Below are 19372 nucleotides of genomic sequence, written 5' to 3' on the forward strand. Positions count from 1 at the left end.
ATAATGCTTCCAGGAATCTTACCAAAAGAAATGCAAAGCAAATCCTCTTTGAAAAAATTCAGACCTAGAGATGCACCTGGGTGGCACAGTCAGTTGGACAACCTCTTGGTTTTGCCTCAGGTTGTGATCTGAGGGTCATGGGATTGGGCCCATGTCAGGCTCTGTGCTCAGCGCAGTCTGTTTGAGATTCTCTCTCCCTCCCCCTGCTCCTCCCACTTGTGTGTTCTAAAATCAATCAATAAATTCAGACCTAAAAGAATTCCCACAGATAAAGTTCCAGTGAAAATATGCACACAACTAGAAATCACAAAGCTCAGGTAGAAAAAAATTCACCCTGAGTGAGAAAAAAGCTACATGAGTAGCATGGCAAAAATTTCACTTATTGTCATTATGTTATACTGAATGTGAGAAAGTATATTTAATATGTAAAACTAAATACAAAGGGTATCAAAAGAATGACCAAGACAAGAGACTATCAAGAATCACCAAGACTAAACAAAACAGAACTTCTAGTAGTAAGAAAATATGTAGGAAGATAGGTAGGAGAAGAAAGGGAAGAAGAAAGGGGGGGTCAACAGAAGGGGGAATGAACCACGAGAGACTATGGACTCTGGGAAACAAACTGAGGGCTTCGGGGGGGGGGGGGGATAGGATAGGCTGGTGATGGGTATTAAGTAGGGCACGTATTGCATGGCACACTGGGTGTTATACGCAAGTAATGCATCATGGCACTTTACATCAAAAACTAGGGATGTACTGTATGGTGACTAACATATTAAAAAATATTATTAAAAAAAGAGAAAATATGTAATAGAAATTAGAAATACAATATATGTGCTCAATACAGAGGTAGAAAAGAGTATTAGAGAAATGGAGATAGATCTGAAGAAATTATCATGCATCTAATTGGAGTTCCAAAATGAAAGAGTAGAGGGAATAAAAGATGTGCAATATTCAAAAAAATCAAACAAACAAAAACCCAACAAAACAAAACGAGGGGCTAATTTCCCATAATTGACGAAATATGCAGATTCAGGAAAGTAGAAAAAAAATAAAAGGATAAAAATGTGGGTAATTAAAAACCAATGACTATATAAAATAATAATTAGATCTAATTTGTGGAACTGAAGATAAAATGACAGAACTAGAATATGGACAATGGCATATAAATTAAGTGGAGTTAAGCAGAACAGAGTTATAGTATTCTAAGTCTGTTGTGTGGTGTGGGAAGAGGGAACACCATTCAGAGTCTAGTTAATAACAGAAACCATACTAGATACTTTGAACAAAGGGAATTTCACACAGAGAACTGATTACATCATATGTATCCAGGTATTATACAAAATTGTAACAAAATTAAAGAGCTCAGTTGTCAGGTGTACTGCTTTGGAAGTCATCAGAAAATATGATGTGGCTAAAATGTCCATAGGGTTGAGATTTTCCAGAGCCAGAATAATGAGTAAAAACTGCATTTGTTAGTTTTGCCAACATTGTGTAGAGCAACAGATATACTGTTTTTGGTGCTTTTAGTAATTTTTCTAAAACTACAACTGAGTAGTTGGATTCCAAGATGAATGAGAGTTCTAGAACATAGGAACAATCCAGCTTAAAAGGCTCCTGATTACTTAAGTCCAGCCTTAACCTGGTTCCTTGATTCTTTTGGATGTATACAGTAATGTAGCTGACCCTGGGTCTTCCCAGGCCCAAGAAAGCTTCCTCAGACTTTACTTACCTCCAACAAGAGGTTTCATGTTCAGAATTAGAAGAGTTTAGGTGCTCATAATTGACCTTTCATCAAGTTATTAAAACACCTTATTCACAAAACACCTGAGAAAGGGCATATACAGTCCATCCTCCAGGTTATACAAACGAGAAAAACAAGTCCCGGAGGGGATGCAAGTGGTATATAACCATAAAACTAAATAATGGTCCAGCCTGGACTAGATCTCAGATCATATAATCTTTGATCTTTATTTTATAAGCAGCTTACTCCCAGCGCTCAACATTCAGGAAATGGTACTTGTACAGCCAAGATGTCTGCTTATGAACAAGGGCTATTTATTTACTGCATTAAAAAAAAATACAAGAGGAAATATAGCTGAAGTAAATCTAGCCACATTTAAATTAATCAAAATAATATGCTGAGGCACTAGCTTATTATTTATCTCCTCCACAAATTTCCATCTAAAGTCTTAGCTACTGTTCACTTGCCAACATTCAGGTTTTCACCTGGTACTTATAAATTGATAATTTAAGAATAAACTGCTCCCAGGATGCGTGGGTGGCTCAGTCAGTTAAGCGTCTGCCTTTGGCTCAGGTCATGGTCCTGGGATAGAGTCCCGCATCAGGCTCCTTGCTCAGCAAAGAGTCTGCTTCTCCCTCTGCCTGCTCTGCCTGCCACTTCCCCTGCTTGTTCTCTCCCCTTCTCTCTCTGACAAATAAATAAATAAAATCTTAAAAAAAAAAAAAAAAAAAAGAACTGCTCCAGAATCTTGCCATGTGTTACAGTTTTATTAACTGTTTATATTCCCCCCCCCAATTGAGCTTTTGTGTTTAAACAGATATGCTTACCCTTATATAGCCATCTGAACCTGCTCAGACTATAACAAATGCTCACTTATTATTCATGGATGCTTAATCAGTTATTTTGTGTATTCAGGATGACCTTTGGCATAGGTCATCAACTAAAGTAACATTGCTGAGATCTTCTATAACTAGTACAACCTCAGGTTTAGCTTAATATTTTACAAAAATAGCACAGGTAAGATTGTGAGCTGTAACATTATTTAAGGTTAAATAAGCAACTTAGGAATTAAAAATTTCCAAATTGCTTGTACCTATTACATCTTAATGTTTGAAAACTGCACATTTATTCCCTGGTAGAGAAGACTTCTTTATTCTGTACGTAACTCTGTACCTAGGGCATGCACAGTTCTTTAATAAATTCTCTTAAAGATGGTGCTACTTTATTTTTCTTCTTTCCTACCTCTGATTATAATAATGTGTATCATTAACCACTATACACCTGTTATACTGGTTAAAAAATATACTAACAATACCAAGTGCTGGAGAGGATGTGGAACAACTAGAGCTCTCATGTATTCCTGATGATAATGAAAAATGATACAGCCACTCTCAAAAACATTTTGAGACTTTTAATTTTCTTTTTTTTATTTAAAGTTTTTATTTAAATTCTAATTAGTTATCATTATGGTAAAATTGGTTTCAGGCACAGAATTTAATGATTCATCACTTACATATAACACTCAATGCCCATCATAACAAGCACCCTCCTTAATACCCATCACGCATTTAGTCCATCCCCAGCCCACCTCCCTCCATCAACTGTTTGTTCTATAGTTAAGAGTCTCTTATGGTTTGCTCCCCTCTCTCTCTTTTCCCTTCATCTATGTCCATCTGTTTTGTTTCTTACAATGTTAGACATACTCTAACATATGACTTAGCAATCACACTCCTAAGTATTCACTACAGTGAACTAAAAACATGTTCACACAAAAACCTGTTAATAGGTAGTTATTGCAGCTTTACTAATAATTGACAAAAACTAGAAAAACCACCTTAAAGTTCTTGGTTAATGGATGAACAAGTTGTGGTAACACAGAGAACTGATTACATCATATGTATCCAGGTATTATACAAAATTGTGACAAAATTAAAGAGCTCAGTAGTCAGGTGTACTGCTTTGGAAGTCATCAGAAAATATGATGTGGCTAAAATGTCCCTAGGGTTGAGATTTTCCAGAGCCTATTTAACAGACTTACTACTCAGCAGTAAAAAAGAATGAACTATTGATAAATGCAAAAATATGGATGAATCTCGAAATGCAATACTCTGAAAGCATTCAATCTCAAAAGATTACATACTTTATGATTTCATTTATATGACATTCTTGAAAAGCAAACAATTGTGACAGAGAATGGACCAGCAGTTGACAGGGGATATGGAATGGGGAGAGGGTATGACTACAAAGAAACAGTCCTGTTCCTTTTTCTAATTGTGGTGGTTAGATAAACCTGGTGTATATTAAAATTTATGAAATGGTTTACCAAGAAAGGATCAATTTTACTGTGTATTAGCTTTTTTAAAAAAGTGTATCATCAAAGAATTTAAGTGTTAGGAATCTATGAATCATGTAACCTCATGACTTGAAAGATGAGGAAACAAATCCAGGGGTGTTCAAAGTGACTTGCTAATTAAAGATCACAATTATTCAATGGCAATCCTCTCATTAAGAATTCAAAGCTTAATATAAACTATGTTTACCTCAAAACAAGAAATTCAGTCAGAAATAAAAAATACGTGGAATTACATAATAAAACAGGCCACAGATTTCACATTGTGTTTTAATATATATAAAATTCAACTACAATTGCTATGCCAAATTTAGATGGACAGGCCAAGAGTACAAAAAATTAAATTCTTACTTCTATTCAAGAAAGACTTCATAAACAGCACCTTAGTCATTAAGAAAGAAAACTCCTTCAATATAGTTATTATCTCCAGAATTTAGCGGAATTTCTAAGGTTAACTCTAAAAAATTCCAATATTATTAGTTGTTTACTAAATCAATATTTCCCTTCTGAATATTCTAGATATTAAAGAAAATATCCACTACTTCAAAAGGTAAAAATCAGTCTAAGTTTGGTGGAACATGAGAAAATAGAAATAGGAAGAGGTATAAGAAAAGGAAATAAGATGTACTCAGCTATCAAAAAGAACGATTTCTCAACATTTGCTGCAACATGGACGGCACTGAAGGAGATAATGCTAAGTGAAATAAGTCAAGCAGAGAAAGACAATTATCATATGGTTTCTCTCATCTATGGAACATAAGAAGTAGGAAGATCAGTAGGAGAAGAAAGGGATAAAGAAAGGGGGGTAATCAGAAGGGGGAATGAAGCATGAGAGACTATGGACTCTGAGAAACAAACTGAGGGCTTCAGAGGGGAGGGGGGTGGGGAATGGGATAGGCTGGTGATGGGTATTAAGGAGGGCACGTATTGCATGGTGCACTGGGTGTTATATGCAACTAATGAATCAAAGAACTTTACATAAAAAAAAATTTTAAAAAAAGATGTGGTCCATATATACAGTGGAATATTACTCAGCCATCAAAAAGAATGATTTCTCAACATTTGCTGCAACATGGATGGGACTGGAGGAGATAATGCTAAGCGAAATAAGTCAAGCAGAGAAAGACAATTATCATATGGTTTCTCTCATCTATGGAACAGAAGAAGTAGGAAGATCGGTAGGAGAAGAAAGGGAAGAAGAAGGGGGGGCAAACAGAAGGGGGAATGAACCATGAGAAAACTATGGACTCTGAGAAACAAACTGAGGGCTTCAGAGGGGAGGGGGGGTGGGGGAATGGGATAGGCTGGTGATGGGTATTAAGGAGGGCACGTATTGCTTGGTGCACTGGGTGTTATACGCAAGTAATGAATCATGGAACTTTACATCAAAAACTAGGGATGTACTGTATGGTGACTAACATAATAAGAAAAATATTATTATTAAAAAAAAGAAAAGGAAATAAGATGAAAACAGAGTGGCTTGTACTATACAAATTACTAGCTATACTTAATAAAATATGAGACATGTTCTTCCCCTCCTCTTTAGGGATGATACACAAAAGTTTAATATTCAGGATACTGGTTCTTTCCCAAATATTTCCGTTTGGAGTCTCAGCTATCAGCTAAGACTTAGATTACCGCTCCACTCTACAGAGATCCAATAATCTTTTTCGTAAGGTGCATTTAGCCTCATCTAACCATATCTTCGTAATTTCTATGTGGGATGATAATAATACCGATGAGACTATCTTAAAGTATACAGAAAGTAAACAGGGCATAGGCATGAAGAAAACATCAAAAAAATTAATTTCTTGCTACTCTTAAGAATAAATGAACACTCATATATTCCACCAATAACAGTCCCAAATGATCAGATCTTGATATCATAATATGCAACATTTCAGAGAGTTTTAAAAGTCTTCAAGTTTATCTGATAAAAATCCTTATTTCACAAATAAGAAACTAAAGATTAATAGAGTTAATTATTACAAAGGTGAATTAAGAGGTCTCCTAACTATTTACATAGTAATTATTCATACAAGGCAGACTTAAATTTTGTCCCTCTTTCTTGAGTCATTCTGCTTGCATACCCCCAAGATGAGAGAAATTACCTAAACACTTGTTATTAACCCACACACTTTGGAGACTAAAGTATCCATTTTTTAACAAATGGATACACCCAGGTAACTGTCACCACAACCAGGGGACCCTGGACATTTCCATCACTTCAGTGGTGCTCTTGTATACATTAATTCTCAATCTCCAGTCTGCATCCCTGGCTTTAGGCAACCACTGTATAGGTGTCTACCTAGTATAGGTTTGTCTTTCCTCGAGTTTCATATAAAAAAATGACCTGGAGGCCCTACTAACAAATTCTTTTCCTTTCTTGAAAGCCAATTTGGATATCATTGTGAAATGTTTCCTGGCTTCCTCTGATTATCTTTCTTTGTTCTACTTTGTACATTCACTGTTGTATCATGTTGCCTCGTAATTTACTTCTATACATGTTTAAATCACTTACTAAACCACATGCTCCTTGAGGGTAAGGACATGTTTTTATTCACCTGTTTTCAAGGCTTATCATAGAGCCTAGAACATAGTAGCTGTTTAGTTGTATATCTCAAAAAAAAGAAAAAGAAACCAAATAAAAATCTTGTATAAGTTCTTATAATTAGTACCAAAATAGACTTTATCAGAGTACTTTAAAAATTTAACAACTTGGGAAACAAAGCCTGGAGTAAAAGTTTTAAGTTAAATCAGAAATCTTCTTTACTGATCTTTGTTTCTTTGTTTCCTTCCTTCCTTCCTTCCTTCCTTCCTTCCTTCCTTCCTTCCTTCCTTCCCTTCCTTCCCTTCCTTCCCTTCCTTCCCTTCCTTCCCTTCCTTCCCTTCCTTTTAGAACGTGCAAGCCAGCCTTGGGGGGGGGGGGTGGTTAGAGCAAAGGGAGATGGGGAGAGAAAATCTAAGGCAGGCTCCAAGCCAGCACAGAGCCCAATGCTGGACTCAAACTCACAGCCCTGAGATCATGACCTTAGCCAAAATCAAGAGTCAGACGCTTTACTGACTGAGCCACCCAGGCGCCCCTTTGCTATCATTTTTAATACTGAATTTTCAGATAATTGCAGGGCAAATGTTATATGAAATGTAACTTTCTACCGTAACTTCTTAATGCTTACGTTTGTGTGGAATAAATCTGACAGTTTTGTTAAAATTTGAGTTTATTAAAAAAAATAGTTTTCTTTGCAAGTGGCATATTCACACAACTTGGTAATAAGTCTTTTTTTCTTCTTTCCTCATTACTTACTTAACAGAAGTAAAAGCAACAACAACGCAGGATTAATGGTAGTTCAGCATTAATTTTAGATTAGATTGCCATAAAATTGTATGTGTTTTATATTGTGTATTAAGGTAAACAAAATCATTTACTTTAGATTAGGTCTGACAAGAAAGGGACTGCGGAAACCAAATGGACTACTCTTTGTGTGGCAAAAACTCTCAATATTCCAATTACAAGGTAATTATCAGTATTCTGTGAGGAAAAAAATGTTTTCTCTAAATAAACAGAGTTTAAAGCTCTAGAGCCGTTTCTTATTTTAGACTTCTCCTAAAGAAGTAATGGGCAAAAAATGCAGAGCTCGGCAGAGTTCCAATGGAACAGGCTATTTCTAAGTTTACATGATATTGCTAAGAAAAGCATTTTCATAATACGAATTTCCATTTATACGTAATTATTGAATGTGTGGGTGAGAGAATACTAGCTGCGTTGAGTTCCTAGCTAACTTTCTTATTCTGGGAAAATTAATTCACATCTTTGGGATTATTTCAGCTCTAAAATAAGAAAACTGGTTTCTCTATGATTTCTGTCATTTTTAAGATTCAATTCTTCTTACAAGGTTGAAATCTCTACATAGAGAGTCTCCAAATGAAATCCCTAAGGTAAGTCACAGATGTTGAAACTGATGCATTAAAATAAGTTTTATTAAGTACACTATCTGAAGTATCTTCTCCAATTTTTTAGATTGGTAATTTGAGATTCTTAGCCACATTTATGTATTTTCTTGATCAAATTTAATTTTGCTTGTATCTGTTATTTCTTATTAGCTAATCACACAGATACTTCTAAAATTACTACGGTGTTGGATACATTACTGTACATATACCACTCCTTTACTCTGTGAATGAAGGTTATAGAGATTACAAACCTTGCTCAAAATATCATCTTTGCAAAGACAAACTATTAGATAAATGTGTCTTATATGATCTTTTTAAGTAAAAGGTTTTAGAAAGAATGCATATATAAATGGATAAATACTAGTAAAAACATGGAAATTTTTCTTCTGGAAGGATATACAACAAAAAGTTAGTAATGCTACCTTTAAGGAAAGAGCCTAGGTGGAGAGAGGTAGTTTTTCTATTTTTACTTTCTGTACCATTGAAAAATTTCCAACACGAACATTTGTTAATTCCACTGTTTAAAAATCTTAGGTTAGACTTATAGGTTATATTTTTCTTTTCTATATTTAAGAAAAAAATAATGTTTGATTTTTAAAATTTTCTTCTTCTTCCTTTTCAAACAATATGCCTGGTGGCTTAGTTGTTAATTCAGTTGCTTAGAGCACACAGAACAAAGGTCATAGGTTTGATTAATCACGTTTGCAAAGAATAAAAATATCCCTTGGTAACAGAACACATTTTTAACTTTAAAAAGTCATCTGGCAAACTCGTGTTGGTGATCACAAGGATGAATCAGGTAAGAGCATGTGGTTGACACAATACAAAACATTAATCTTGGAAAATAACTCTAAGTGATGTCTTACTGACAGAGGGCAAGACAGTAGACAGCAGTGTTACTCATCTCTAAGTAAACATTTCAATTTTCATACTCATCAACTCACTGCACTCTGAATAGAACAGAAACAAGACCTTAACAATCGGAGAAAATACAGTCCCTGTACTTTCAGAAAAGCTAAAAATGGTTATGTCACAAAGCTTATGAATTTCAAAAATGATACAATTCTTACTAATATACTATAGATATATCAAATAAAATACATATGTACCTGTAACATCTTCTGGATCTGAAACAACAATATGTGCATTTAATTCCTGTAGCTTGTGATGCAGTTCTTCTAATTTTTTATTTGATTTTTTCAAAATGTTGTCCACGTAAGCCAAACTTTTTTTATCTGTTGTGACTTTCCTCAGATTTTCAGCTCCTTCTTTGATTTTCAGTTCTTTCCTTATTTCTCTCTTGATTCGATCCTTGATATCATCCAATTTCTGTTGCACCATTGTATCTGAAAAGTCTAATTTTTGAACAGCACTCACATTCTCAGAAAATGGAAGACTTCGGGAATCTCCCTACAGAAAAGAAATAAACATACAAATGTGGTAGTTTAGGAAAGTTAGTTGCTCAGTAACATGTAAGAGCAAAACTATGTGTTCAGTGATTCTTCATTAAGCACATTTTATTATTTCCTTAATAAGCAACAGACTAGTTACCTTTATTATTACCATACAAAATTCTAAGTTCAAAAACTCTGCTCACTCACTAAATAGCATTATTTGACAAATTTATATTAAAGTAAACACATCTACACACAAAGGCATCTTAGGGTTCTATAAAGACAGTGGATTTCTGATATCCTATGAACCCAAGTTAGAGCCTAACGTCTACACTGTGACTTGTAAGCAAGTTATTTAATCTTTCAAATATTCAATTTAATCATCTATAAAATCTACATAATATTGCCACCTTTCAGAGGTATTGTGATAATCCAAAATATTTTATGTGAAGGTCCAAGCACAATTCTTGGCCCACTGTACAGTTACTCAATAAGTGAATATTATTATTAAATTCCATACAGAAGATACAATTCTATTTGATCTTCTATAAAAAACCTCTTAAAAAACTAATATTGGCAAAAATAAAAAAGTAATATCCTTATGACCACTTTTTGGGTAATGAATAAATGCATCAGGATTTGGAAAGACTATATTCAGAACTCTATATATAATTTCATGGCTAACTATCCCAATTGATAACTTGGTTGACTCATTACAAAAACATCATTACTAGAAAATATGTCTCAATTACGTCCTACTGATAGAAGCTAAGATAATACACAGTACCAGTTATTCATCTTAAAATAAAAATTAGATTAGGTAAGCACATCAAATCTCCATTTAAAACAAACCAAAGTTATGTCCTAGCTATTTGTATATCATTTGCTATTTTAAACTCCATTACTAGAATACTGGTTTAAAAAATTTTTAATTTCTGAAACACAAAAATTAGAGATAATGTTTACCTTTGGGAAGAGGAATTAAGTTTGTGAAGGTTCTAGAAGAGAGACATTTCACTGTGCACCCTTATGTACCTTTTGAACCACAGATCCAACCAACTAAAAGATTTTCCTTAATTTCTTCAGGAATTCATCATAACCATATAAATAAGTTCTGCTTAAATTCTTGGGTGCAAATACTTTTTACATCTATTTCCTAACCTCTAAAAAAAACCAGGTTATCTTGAAGAATAGTGAGTTAATAGATGGGAAGATGTGGGATCTAGTCTTGGCTTTGGACCAATCTACCCGGTGCCAAAGGGCATACAATACAAAAAAAATGAAGTAGTTGATAAATCTATTCTTAATGTTTCTAGGGTCAAGAACCCCTTTGGAACTCTGAAAAAAAACCCAGCAGAACAAAGAAAATTTCATGTTTGTATATACAATTTCCAGGTTCCACGGATCAGAGATTAAGAATTCCTGGGAAAAGTGATACCTTATGATCTTCCACTTGGACCAAAATAGTATCTAGATTTTTCACTACTCATAGTGGAATATAAATCCTATCATCTATTTATCCAGTTTCCAAAGTTTATGAATCTACCTTTGGCTGGTTATCAAAAACAACAGCACATGACTATTGTCAAAAAATAAAATGCCAAATTTCTGCTGTCTGGCTTCAGGTAAAGTGGATTGAGGCAAAGAATGCTTAGATGAAGAAGTTTAAGCTAACTGCATTCTTTTAGATATTTTTATTTCTAACCTTACAGACTTAGAAAACATGAACTGCTTTCATAAATTTGTGCTTTAATATTATGTACTAAGCTAGAGATTCCCTAAATTTCTTGCTTCGTGGTGACCTTAGTGTGTAATTTTTTCCATATGCTGTATAGGCCAAAAGAAATACCTAACAATTGTGTATTAAACAGTAAGTTCCTAATTACTTAATGCTTAAATTATAACAACTCAGTAGCTGTTTGAAATAATATAAATATGAAAGAAAACATTACATTTTATTAATTCTTTAATAACTAGTTACTTATTACTGTTGCGTACTTTCACCATTTCTCAAACTTTGAAATCAGATTGGACACTCCCATCTTCATTTTCTGTTCCATACAAAGGGAATGTAGAATAATCTAATACTGAAATTTAACCGACTCCCATTAGTTCACATGATACCCAACATATGGTGTCACCGTGTTTCCCTGGAAATTTTCAAATACATTGCAACATCCTGAGAGTTTGCTTAGGCACCCCGGAGAGCCTTACTGTACAGTTTGAGAATTGTGGTACTAAAATATAAAGGCTGTAACAAAAAAACCTGTTATATGAAAATGGCATCAGTATTTGACGTGAATCCTTAAACGTCTTTTGCCTACTTCAACTCTCATTTCTTTTCAATTTGCTATCTAAATCCCAATCCTATCAAACTACAGAATTTACTGCTGGAGACAATCTCTCCTGGCTCAGCTACTAATGCATGTTGCACCTCTGGGATATACTACCTCTCCTCCTTTTCTACAACTATCTCTTCCTAGTCCCTTCTCTGCTAACTTCTACTTTGTTTCAAAGTTCACTACAAATCTTCCTGGAAAAGAACTTCCTGCTTATTCCCTCTTAGAATTTAGATTAAATGCCTCTCTTCACTACCCCAAAGACTATTAGCAATTTGATGGCAAGGGTTGTACCTGGCAGAGTAGTTCTGTTTTGCTTTCTTAATGATTAGTCCATTATATTATTTAATATTCTATTTTGGAAAGTCTGTCACTGCTGAGGAACTCATGCTTTCCTCTTTCTGATAAAGAGAACTTATACTCTAGGAAACTCAAAGGCAAAACTGATATTCAACCTTAGCAACTATATTAGCTAGAATTAGATATAAACCATAGGTGGTTAGCATGTTTGCTTCCTCTTCCTTTTCATAGGCCTAAATTTTTAGTAACCGTATTTTACTCCCATCTTTTGTTGTGACATAGCTTAAATATTTTTTGAAAAGGAAATACCTACAGTACAATCAATAATTTGAGATAAATGTCCCCTGACAGTAGACAAGAAAGATTATAGTACTTTCTATTACTGCTTTCCTAAATATTTTAGTTGCAATAATCTGTGAAATTTACTGGAAAATATTTTTTCTTGCATTTGAAACAAGTGAAATGAGACATTTTATCTATTAGCTTATATCTCTACCCTAAAAAAATAATAAAACAATTATGTCATATATGCCAGAATCAGTACTAGGCAATGAAATAATATTCCTGACATAGGTAAAATAAATTAGCCTCAGAAAATAAATAGCTATCTAACCAGTGAAAACCTTCAGTGATAATCTTTGTCTCAGTAGGTTCTACTACAGGCAGTCTACACCATCTATATTGCATTATGTTTAGAAGCTTAACACTTTCATCCTCATTCACAACTGTTTTCTACTCTGCAAAATTTCATGCCTACTCCCAAATTAAACAGTACATACCTTCTCTATGGTGACTAACATAATAAAAAATTATTATTAAAAAAAAGAAAAAAGTAAACAGTACATACCTTTTTTCACCTTTTCAAAATAAAGTTAGATCCAACCTCTAATCACAAACTCCCTTTAAAATTCACTAATACTGCTCAGAAAGTATGCAGATAAGAGATTAAAAAAAGAAAATGAACTCATCCTAAGCATAAAACTAAACTCTTAACAGTATTCATTATGCTCCACCAATTATCTATACAGAAAAGAAGCCTCATAATTCTCATCTTTTATCACTGAAATCATAAGCTAGCTACTCCATTCTAGTCAAATTAACATTTTGCTGTTTACGTTATTTTACTGTCTTTCTTATGCCCTATTTATCTCACTATCTAAATTCAGCATCACAAAATACTTGTTAAAAAATATTTCAAGTCTTTCATGGTTAATTCTATTTTAAATTTTATATCATCCATATGTTTAATGCAGTCATTCAATCAGATGGATCAAATCCAAACAAAAGGAAACCATCAGTAAAATTAATACCCTCAGGATTTATAGAACAACTGAAATGCTTTTTAGTTAAGTAGGTTTCAAGTGGCTAAATAAAAGAGGGAATAGAGACCTCAATGAGTAAGAAACAAGAAGTAAAAATTAGATGGATTTCAAAGGAACCAAAACAAATTAAAAATTCAGTGGTTAGGTTAAATAGCAGACCAGACCAAGATAATGAATTAGTATACTGGCAGACAGAAAACTGAGGAAATTACTCTGAATTCATCACGCAGAGATATGAGAAATTAAAAGGCATGGAAGATAAAATGAGAAGATCCAAGATCCATCTAGGAAGAGCTCCAGAATAAGAGAACAAAGAAAATGAGGGAGAAATACTACATGAAGATAAGTGAATGACAATTTTCCAGAACTGAAGAATGATATAAATCTTTGGGCCAGAAGGCTACACCAAATTGTAACAAGATAAATGAAAATAACAACAAAAATTAACAGAGAGAAAAGGCACTTTATCAACAAATGAATGACCATTAGAGCGACATAAGACTTTTCCTTAGTGATAACAGAGGCCCAAAACTATCAAACTTCTTTAAGATTTTGAGCTTTTATCTTAAGGTCTTTATATACTGCTAAGGCTTTCTCAAAAAAAAAAATTTTTTTTTTTTTAACCTGCCTCAAAATATGAACATTCTGGGGAAAATTACAGATGAACTAACCTAGAGTCCATGTTATATTTACATCATTCTCCTGTTCACTAACCATGTATCTATTAATATACATTAAAGAAAAACTGTACTGTGGCAGAAGAGAATGCACCACTGTTACCTTTGAAACTGACAGATTTTTCTAATCATAATGTTAGCAATAATCCAAATGTAAACCATAAGTCTTTATAAATATAAGCTGGAAATCTGTAACAAGAAACTTAAAAACAGTCATTTTCTTTCACCTAGTCATCCTAATTCTAGGAGTATAACCTAAGAAATAATTACAAATTTTTACTGTATAGAATGGTCAATTCAATAATTTTAAAAAACCATCAATAACACATGCAAGGCACTGTTATAGGCATGAACTTCCTCATAAGACTTACAAATAGGAGAGCTTTAAACCAATTTATAGGAAAGAAAAAGTTCAGGAGGCTACTAAGTGTCACAACAAAAGAATTTCAAACAGGCTGGGGAATAAGAAAAGATTTCTCCTATTTTCACCTTTATTATTCCACAGTAGCATGTACAGCCTCATATATTACTGCTATGTACACACAGTTTTATTTCAAATTATGTTTAAAATAAAAATGGGGGGAAATGCTAAAAAAATTAAAATATTAATAATAATTATTTCTGGATGGGACGCTTGGGTGGCTCAGACGGTTAGCTCTGCCTTCAGCTTGGGTCATGATCCCAGGGCCACATGGGGATCCTTGCTCAGCGAGGAGTCGTCTTCTCCCTCTGCCTACTGCTCCCCCTGCTAGTGCTCTCTCTGACAAATAAAATCTTAAAAAAAATAATTATTATTTCTGGTCAGGAAAATTAAGAGGAATTTTCATTATATTCTTCAAAGTTTTCCAAATTTGCTCAATTTTTTAAAGTAATGAATATATGCTGCCTATCTAATAAGGAGGGAAAGACATTATTTAAAAGAAACCAAAAATAACTTTCACTGTATTTCAGTTTTGGCAAATGAAGAGCTTATACTGGTATCTTACAGTCTATAGTATATTTGCGATTTAACTAGGTTATTTTGAGTCAATTCAATTCTACTGCAAAGGGTAAGAGTACACATTCCACTCTAATTGGACAGTACCATGTGTAAGCCAGGTATTTCAAATACACAAATGTGTTAATATGTAGTTAATAAATACAACTATTTTTACTTTATAAAGTAGTGAAATTCTGATCTGTAGCCTAGAACATAAAATGATATTTTTAAATTACTACATTTTAACAGACAGTAAAGAAAAACAGTAAAATAAGAACAGGATCAGACTCAAAGAACAAAATGAAGAAAAAGGTCTGTTACTTATGATCAAATACTTCATTTAGGGAGAGGTAGGAAAGGATGTTTACTCCTCACTGGCCAAGTTCCTAGAGAAGAAGTAAAAAAGCTGTTACTTTCTCTACACTAGACATATAAAACAGTCTGACCTGTTAGATGCCAAGAAATGCTAGAGCACCCATAAAAACTCACTGGGAACAATGGCTCATATAATGTTTTAGCTAGAAGGAACTTCAAAGATCAAGTAGTCTAACTCCCTTGTTTTAGTTTTGAGCAAAGCAGTTTCAAAGCAGCTAAGCAATTTGCCTAAGGTCACAAAGAAAAGTCAGTGATCTGGCTGGGTTTACCATACCAGTCTCCTGACTCCTGGTTTCGTGCTTTTATTCTCTACTGCCTTCTTAGAGGAGATTCTAGGAGTATCCATTTCCTTATATTTGAACTACACCTTGACCTGATTTGCATTAATTAAGATATTACATACCTTAAATCATGAGTATTGGCAGGACATAATTCTTCTAATTTCACCATCTAATCCAACCCAGGGTAGAATGCTCTCAACCAGAAAACAAGAAACCAGTTCTAACACCAGCTCTCTGTCACTAGCTATGCAATTCAAGCATGTTATCCCCATCTCCCTGTACCTGTTTGTTCATCTGCAAAATGATGTTTGGCTTTCCTATCTTCTAGTTTTTTTTAAACTTTATTCAAAATGTTCACTGAATGTTAGGCAATGGAAAAGAACACAATCCTGTTTTCTTTCAGGTATTCAATGTATTAAGGTAGACGTGAAAACCAAACACAATCTGAAGAAGCAACAAAGCTTTATACAAAGGTAGGCCATATTGTGTGTATATGTGTATGTGTTTCACAGAAAGCTCAGTTAGAATACAGCATGATGGCAAGAACTAAGCATTCAGAGTCAAACTGGCTATGTATAAATTCTGATACTGCAACCATGCTAAAGCTTCAATTTCTTCACAAGGAAAATGGAATTATTACAACTACCTTGACTGTATTATTTCTAAGTCACATAATAGCTATGCCTAGGAATAGGAAGTATGTTTTCATAGTAACATTGCAGTTCCTGGCACAGAGCACTGAAGCAGATAGTACTGGATGCCTACATAATATCCATCCTCCTTTTATCCTTACTGAGAAAACTCCCACTCTGCTAGATGCAACAAAGTACACAGATAAAACTCTCCCTTCACCAGACTCGCCAGCTGCTAGAAGTAGCCATAAGACAATTTTTGTTAAAGAGAAGTCAGGCCAGCATTTTGGGGAAAGTGTCTACTTCTCTCTTTCTGCTTAGAATGCAGATCCAAGGCCTAAAGATGCAGGAGCCATCATGTGGCGAGAAGGGACAAACAGAACAAAGCCCAACATAACGAAAGATGGCAAAGCACAGAGAATGAGCTTGGGACCCTGACGGCTTTACCGAACTGCTACACAAGTCCTACACTGCCTACCTTGGATTTCTTGTTTTAGATATAATATAAATTCTTATCATGGGGCGCCTGGGTGGCTCAGTCGTGAAGCGTCTGCCTTCAGCTCAGGGCGTGATCCCAGAGTACTGGGATCAAGCCCCACAACAGGCTCATCCGTTGGGAGCCTGCTTCTTCCTCTCCCACTCCCTCTGGTTGTGTTCCCTCTCTCGCTGGCTGTCTCTCTGTCAAATAAATAAATAAAATCTTTAAAAAAAAAATTCTTATCTGACCAAGGATCATATAGGGCCTTGTAGGCAATATAAAGACCTTGGTTTTTATTCTGAGTGAAACAGGGTAGGGCTTAAGCAAGTAAGTGATATGCTATGATCTCCTGTATTAAGAGACGGGGGGCAGAGAAAAGCAGGGAAACCCATTCTATGAAGCCACAGTAGACAGTTATAAAGTAGTCTCAAATGAATCCTGCCTCCCTGCATTCACATTTTTATGTGTCCCCACTTTCACACTGATTGAACACTAGCCTTTTGACTTATTCTGACAATGTGATGGAAGTAATATTCTGATGATAGGCAAAGAGACACAAGCACAGGCTTCAAGAGGAGTCACAGCTTCTGTTTTCACTCTTGAAAACCCAAATACTATTTAAAGAAGTCTAGACTATTCTGTTAAAGAGAGAGGCCCTGGAAGATGAGAGTGACCATGTGGAGAGAGGCCATGTGGAAGAGAACCAAAGCACTCCAGCTGTTCCAGCCATTCCAGCTGAGGCACCAGACATGTGAGTGAGACTACAGTGGACATTCCAGTCCAGCTTATGCACCAGCTGAATGCAGCTGTATAAGTGAGCACAAACAAGACCAATGGAAAAAAAACCCACCTAGTATACTCACAGAATCTTGAAAGGAGTTTGTTACACTATAACAATATGTGATTAAGGCCACTGCAGTAATCCAGGCAAGAAATAATGATCATTTTAAGCAGTCTCTGCAATAATTATTAATATTAATTACTAATATTATTAATTTAATCCCAATAGAGTGTAACAATCTAACATTGTTTTTATGTTAAAACTTTTTTTCCTTTTTTTTTCCCCACCTTAAGCCCTCTGTCACACTTCAGAAGGATGTAGGTAGAGACAACAATACTCTTCTTTAAAAAATGAAACAAAACAAAGTCATTACTTTTTAAAGTAGACTTGCTTAAAAAAAAATTGTCTTACTTCCTTACCATTCCTGTGACAAAATTAAGCAAAAGCTGCATGTAGGAGAGTATCCAATCCTTATATTCAGTGACTGATTTAGGATTAGTCATGTGATTGAAGTAGGCACATTCAGATGCCCTTTTCAAGGGAATTGATAAGGAAGTCCTTCTCTGGAGAACACCAGTTGCAAAAACAATAAAAATTTAAAGCTACTGACAAAGATAAATGCTTTTCTTATCATAGACAGCCAGAAAATAAAGCTAACCCCTTGAGAGAAAAAGATCATTGAGGACACAGGCTTAGCATCTAAATCCAATCATTTAAACATATTCCCATACCTCTAAACTTTTTAGTCACAGTGCTAATCAATTCCTCTTTTGCTTGAGTTAGCTTGACTTAAGATTTCTCTTACTAAGGAGGGCACGTGTTGTGATGACCACTGGGTGTTATATGCAATTAATGAATCATTGAACACTACATCAAAAACTAATGATGTTGGCTAACTCAACACAATTAAAAAAAAAAAAGATTTCTCTTATCACAAATCAGAGTTCCAAATAATAAAATACATCTAGCTTCCTAATTTGAAACATGAATTTTATCTCATTTAGTAATGATAATTGCAATTACAGATCTATATAGATGATTTTTTCCAATATCAAGATCAATATTCCTTATAAGTATTTGTGTGCACTTCCACTTTAAATAACCTCATTTTATACCATGAAACTGAACCTAATGGTCAGATTTCTACTTTTCTTCCAAAGAAAGCTACTAGTCATTTTTGGTCTTATTTTGCATACTCTTCTCGAGTTTCTGGGAAATGTTTCTTATCTCACTCAAACCATGTGATTCTAGTGAGGTTGTCAATGTTTTTATATGATCCCATAATCCCTGGCAACAGTTGAACGATTTAAGTATGGACATCTGACTAAGCTAAACCATAGTGTCCCACATCCTGGCCAAACATGACTGATTCATTCATCCTGCAAATATTTACTAAATACCTATTATGCGTGCTAGATGCTGTAATGGCAATCGGATCCACAGTGGTGAAGAAATAAAGGACATCTATATAGTATTATGACTATATAATGACATCTCCACTTCCAATCCATAATCTGTATCATTCTAACCTCCTTCATCTGCTTATCTATAAATTTCCTTCCAGTAAGAAACCTGGCTCCTATTCCTTGCCATCCACTTACTTATTCAATGCCAGTATACATGTGTAACAGGATCAGAATTCTTTTTTTTTTTTTTTTTGAAGATTTTATTTATTTATTTGACAGAGAGAGAGAGACAGCCAGTGAGAGAGGGAACACAAGCAGGGGGAGTGGGAGAGGAAGAAGCAGGCTCCCAGCGGAAGAGCCTGA

The 19372-nt window shown here is 34.5% G+C and overlaps 1 protein-coding gene across 1 annotated transcript in view; it reads right to left on the reverse strand.

The window, feature by feature from the left end:
- PKN2 (protein kinase N2) overlaps nucleotides 1-19372 on the reverse strand; it is a 131127-nt gene that overhangs the window by 73393 nt on the left and 38362 nt on the right. Inside the window, exon 2 of the mRNA XM_026497664.4 lies at nucleotides 9155-9455. Within this exon, the coding sequence (XP_026353449.1) occupies nucleotides 9155-9455 (301 nt within the window). The remainder of the gene's footprint in view (nucleotides 1-9154; nucleotides 9456-19372) is intronic.

Source organism: Ursus arctos, unplaced genomic scaffold (assembly GCF_023065955.2).
Source record: "Ursus arctos isolate Adak ecotype North America unplaced genomic scaffold, UrsArc2.0 scaffold_12, whole genome shotgun sequence".
Taxonomy (NCBI): Eukaryota; Metazoa; Chordata; class Mammalia; order Carnivora; family Ursidae; genus Ursus; species Ursus arctos.